Genomic DNA, 4645 nt, shown 5'->3' with positions numbered 1-4645 from the left:
ATACAAGACCTGATCCTGACACTCGAGGTCTGGCCCAAGAGCTGCCAACAGCCCAGTTAAGCTGAAACTGTACAAGGTCAGCCCAAGATTAGTGGCATTTTTCAACTGATATTCAAGCTCTTGTCTAAACCCTACTCGAGCTGGTCAAAGTTAGACATACACTTAAGTTCTTTCCTGAACATGGACAGACACAGGGGGACATTCACAGATATACTTCAAGCACCCAAGGTAGGAGCCCTTGCTCCTCATGTCTGTGGGGAGAAATCCTTGTCCCAAAGAGCACTTCAGAGCACCCAAAATCCCTGACGTGACCCCACATAGGCTCAGTATCCCTGCCAGCTCCCAGGGCTGAGGGTGCAGAGCTGTCCCCACCAGCCCAGGAGCTGTCACCAGGATGACAACAAGGATTACAGGACCAGGTATGTCCCATTTCTGTGCTGCTGCTTTGATCAGTGGCTCTGGAGCACAGTGGGGGCTCTAGGAATCAGCAGTAACTGGGCTTAGATGCTTTTCCCTGCCTGATAGCTTGGGACCTCTGTTGGGGAAAGCCTCCAGCACTGGGCAAGGCATTATCCAAAACACAGAGCAGGGCACAGCCAGCTGAAGTCCCAAGCTGTCCCACTGGATGGAAATCCCAACACCCAGGAACCACAGCGATGGGTGCCCTGCAGCACCGGTGGGTCTAAAGCCCACCAGGGGTTGGTTCCTCCACTCCCAAGAGGAGGTTTGGCAGGCAGCGATGCATCCTCCACCTCCCAGGGATGGCAGGTGGGTGGTGTGGGACCTGCTCTGATCCCCCTGAGCCACCCTGTGCTCCTGCCAGTGCCGCGGGCCCACCGGGGCCACGGGCTCACTCAGTGTAGGGCTGGGAGCTGGGACTGACCCGGGAGAGGATGGATAACCCGGGGGGGGGGGGAGAGGCACAGGGCTGGAAACCGTGAAAGTTTGGGGAAGGGGAAAGGGGGTCTTTGGGGAGTCCGGAGAGAGAGGGGAGAAAGGAGAGAGGAGAGGAGAGGGGAGAGAGGAGAGAGGAGAGGGGAGAGGAGAGAGGGGAGAGGGGAGAGGGGAGAGAGGAGAGGGGAAAAGGGACAGAGGAGAGAGGGGAGAGGGGAGAGGGGAGAGGAGATGGGAGAGGGGAGAGGGGAAAAGGGACAGAGGAGAGAGGGGAGAGGGGAGAAAGGAGATGGGAGATGGGAGAGGGGAGAGGGGAGAGAGGAGAGGGGAAAAGGGACAGAGGAGAGAGGGGAGAGGAGAGAGGAGAGAGGGGAGAGGGGAGAGAGGAGAGGGGAAAAGGGACAGAGGAGAGAGGGGAGAGGGGAGAGGGGAGAGGAGATGGGAGAGGGGAGAGGGGAAAAGGGACAGAGGAGAGAGGGGAGAGGGGAGAAAGGAGATGGGAGATGGGAGAGGGGAGAGGGGAGAGAGGAGAGGGGAAAAGGGACAGAGGAGAGAGGGGAGAGGAGAGAGGAGAGAGGGGAGAGGGGAGAGGGGAGAGAGGAGAAGGCAGAAGGGAGAGGGGAGAGGAGATGGGAAAGGCGAGAGGGGTGAGGAGAGAGGGGAGGCAGCGGCGGTGCCGGCAGCCCAGGACCCCGCGCTCAGCCCCCGCAGCCCGGGGGTACCGCGGACAGCGCGCTGGGCCGGGCCGGGCCGTAACCCCGCGGGGCCGGGATGGCCGCTCCCCAGCAGCCCCGCGCAGCAGCCGCACCGGGCGGTACCGCAGCCCGTCCCGTCCCCGCCTCACCCCTTCCCCGTCCCCATCCCCGGCGCGGTGCCGACCTGTTGCGCGTCCCGCCTGCTCCCCGCTCCGGCCAGCGCCCTTCTCGCCTTAGAGGCTCCTCCTGCGGCTCAGCCAGCCCAGCGCGGCCGCGGGCGTGAGGGCGCACAGCAGGCACAGCAGGGCGGCCAGGCGCCGGCCGGCCCCGGGGCCGCGGCCCCGAGCCTTGCGCCGCAGCGCCCGCTGCTCCAGCTCATCGCCCAAGCGGCGCAGGCGGGCGGCGACCAGGCGGGCGGCAGCCGAGGGCCGGGCGGCGCGGCCGGGGCTGCAGGGGCAGGGCGCGGGGGGGCCGCCGTGCAGCGCGCACGGGCACATGGCTGGGCCGGCCGCCGCTCGCCGCCGAGTGCCGCGGCGTGTGCGGGAGGGAGGGAGGGAGGGAGCGCGGGGCGGCGGCGGGACGGGCCGGGGTGACATCATCCCCCGCGGGGCGGCGCTCGGCGGCGGGGGGTGCGGGGGGGGGGGGAGTGGGGAGGGGGGGAAGGGGGGAGAGGGGGGGGGGGAGAGGGGGAGGGGGGGGAGAGAGTGGAATTGGGGGGCGGAGTGGGATGGGGGGCAGAGTGGGATGGGGGGACAGTGTGGGAATTGGGGGGCAGTGCGGGAGTTGGGGGGCAGAGTGGGAGTTGGGGGGCAGAGTAGGATGGGGGGACAGTGTGGGAATTGGGGGGCAGAGTGGGAGTTGGGGGGCGGAGTGGGATGGGGGGCAGAGTGGGAATTGGGGGGCAGTGCGGGAGTTGGGGGGCAGAGTGGGAGTTGGGGGGGCGGAGTGGGAGTTGGGGGGCAGAGTAGGATGGGGGGACAGTGTGGGAATTGGGGGGCAGTGCGGGAGTTGGGGGGCAGAGTGGGAGTTGGGGGGCAGAGTAGGATGGGGGGACAGTGTGGGAATTGGGGGGCAGAGTGGGAGTTGGGGGGCGGAGTGGGATGGGGGGCAGAGTGGGAATTGGGGGGCAGTGCGGGAGTTGGGGGGCAGAGTGGGAGTTTGGGGGGCGGAGTGGGAGTTGGGGGGCGGAGTGGGAGTTGGGGGGCAGAGTAGGATGGGGGGACAGTGTGGGAATTGGGGGGCAGAGTGGGAGTTGGGGGGCAGTGCAAGTATTGAGGGACAGAGTAGGATGGGGGGACAGTGTGGGAATTGGGGGGCAGAGTGTGGAGGAGGGGACAGAGTAGAATTGGGGGGCAGAGTGGGAGTTGAGGGGCAGTGTGGGAATTGGGGGGCAGAGTGTGGAGGAGGGGACAGAGTCGAATTGGGGGGCAGAGTGGGAGTTGGGGGGTGGAGTGGGATGGGGGGCAGAGTGGGAGTTGGGGGGCAGTGCAAGAATTGGGGGGCAGAGTGGGAGTTGGGGGGCAGTGCGGGAGTTGGGGGACAGAGTGGGATGGGGGGCAGAGTGTGGAGGAGGGGACAGAGTCGAATTAGGGGGCAGAGTGGGAGTTGGGGGACGGAGTGGGAGTTGGGGGGCAGAGTGGGAATTGGGAGAAAGTGCGGGAATTGGGGGGCAGAGTGGGATGGGGGGGCAGAGTGGGGAGGGGGGGACAGAGTGGGAGTTGGGGGGACAGTGTGGGAATTGGGCGGCAGAGTGGGAGTTGGGGGGCAGCGAGGGAATTGGGGGGCAGAGTGGGAGTTGGGGGGCAGTGTGGAAATTGGGGGGCAGAGTGGGATGGGGGGCAATGCGGGAATTGGGGGCAATGCGGGAATTGGGGGGCACAGTGGGATGGGGGGCAGGGTGAGGAGGAGGGGACAGAGTAGGATGGGAGGACAGTGTGGGTATTGGGGGGCAGAGTGGGAGTTGGGGGGCTGAGTGGGAATTGGGGGGCAGAGTGGGATGGGGAGCAGTGTGGGAATTGCGGGTCAGAGTGGGGAGGGGGGGGACAGAGTGGGGAGGGGGGGGATGTGGGGAGGGGGGCAGGGGGGGGAGGGGGGGGACGGAGTAGAATTGGGGGGCAGAGTGGGAGAGGGGGACAGAGTAGAATTGGGGGGACAGTGTGGGAATTGGGGACAGAGTGGGAGTTGGGGGGCAGTGCAAGAATTGGGGGGCAGAGTGGGAGTTGGGGGGCAGTGCGGGTATTGGGGGGCAGAGTGGGAATTGGGGGGCAGAGTGGGAATTGGGGGGCAGAGTGTGGAGGAGGGGACAGAGCAGAATTGGGGGGCACAGTGGGAGTTGAGGGGCAGTGTGGGAATTGGGGGGCAGAGTGGGAATTGGGGGCAGAGTGGGATGGGGAGCAATGCGGGAATTGGGGGCAATGCGGGAATTGGGGGGCACAGTAGGAATTGGGTGGCAGAGTGGGACGGGGGGGCAGAGTGCGGAGGAGGGGACAGAGTAGGATGGGGGGACAGTGCAGGAATTGGGGGGCAGAGTGGGAATTGGGGGGCAGAGTGGGAATTGGGGGGCAGAGTGTGGAGGAGGGGACAGAGCAGAATTGGGGGGCACAGTGGGAGTTGAGGGGCAGTGTGGGAATTGGGGGGCAGAGTGGGATGGGGGCAGTGTGGGGAGGAGGGGACAGAGAAGGATGGGGGGACATTGTGAGAACTGGGGGACAGAGCGGGATGGGGGGCAGAGTGAGAATTGGGGGACGGAGTGGGATGGGGGGGCAGAGTGGGTATGAGTGGGATGGGGGGGCAACGTGGGAATTGGGGGACAGAGTGGGATGGGGTGCAGTGTGGGTATAGGGGGACAGTGTGGGATGGGTGGGCAGTGTGGGAACTGGGGGACAGCGTGAGATGGGGGGTCATTGAGGGTTAGTGTGAGGAAAGGGGGACAGCGTAGGGCTGGGGGGCAGTGGGAGGCCAGGGGACAGTGTGGGAAAGGAGGGGCAGTGTAGTAATTGGGGGACTTTGTGGGATGGGGGGACTGTGGGGGGGGGGCAGCATGGGCTGGGGGGAAA

The 4645-nt window shown here is 65.8% G+C and overlaps 1 protein-coding gene across 1 annotated transcript; it reads right to left on the bottom strand.

Annotated features, from left to right (window-relative positions):
* Nucleotides 1–1822: 1822 nt before the first annotated feature.
* HRK (harakiri, BCL2 interacting protein) lies at nt 1823–2086 on the bottom strand. The gene has a single exon (XM_051634278.1). It carries the CDS (start codon nt 2084–2086, stop codon nt 1823–1825), a length of 264 nt encoding a protein of 87 aa, XP_051490238.1.
* Nucleotides 2087–4645: the final 2559 nt, after the last annotated feature.

Source organism: Apus apus, chromosome 16, assembly GCF_020740795.1.
Source record: "Apus apus isolate bApuApu2 chromosome 16, bApuApu2.pri.cur, whole genome shotgun sequence".
Lineage (NCBI taxonomy): Eukaryota > Metazoa > Chordata > Aves > Apodiformes > Apodidae > Apus > Apus apus.
This window is presented reverse-complemented; position numbering and strand designations above follow the sequence as displayed.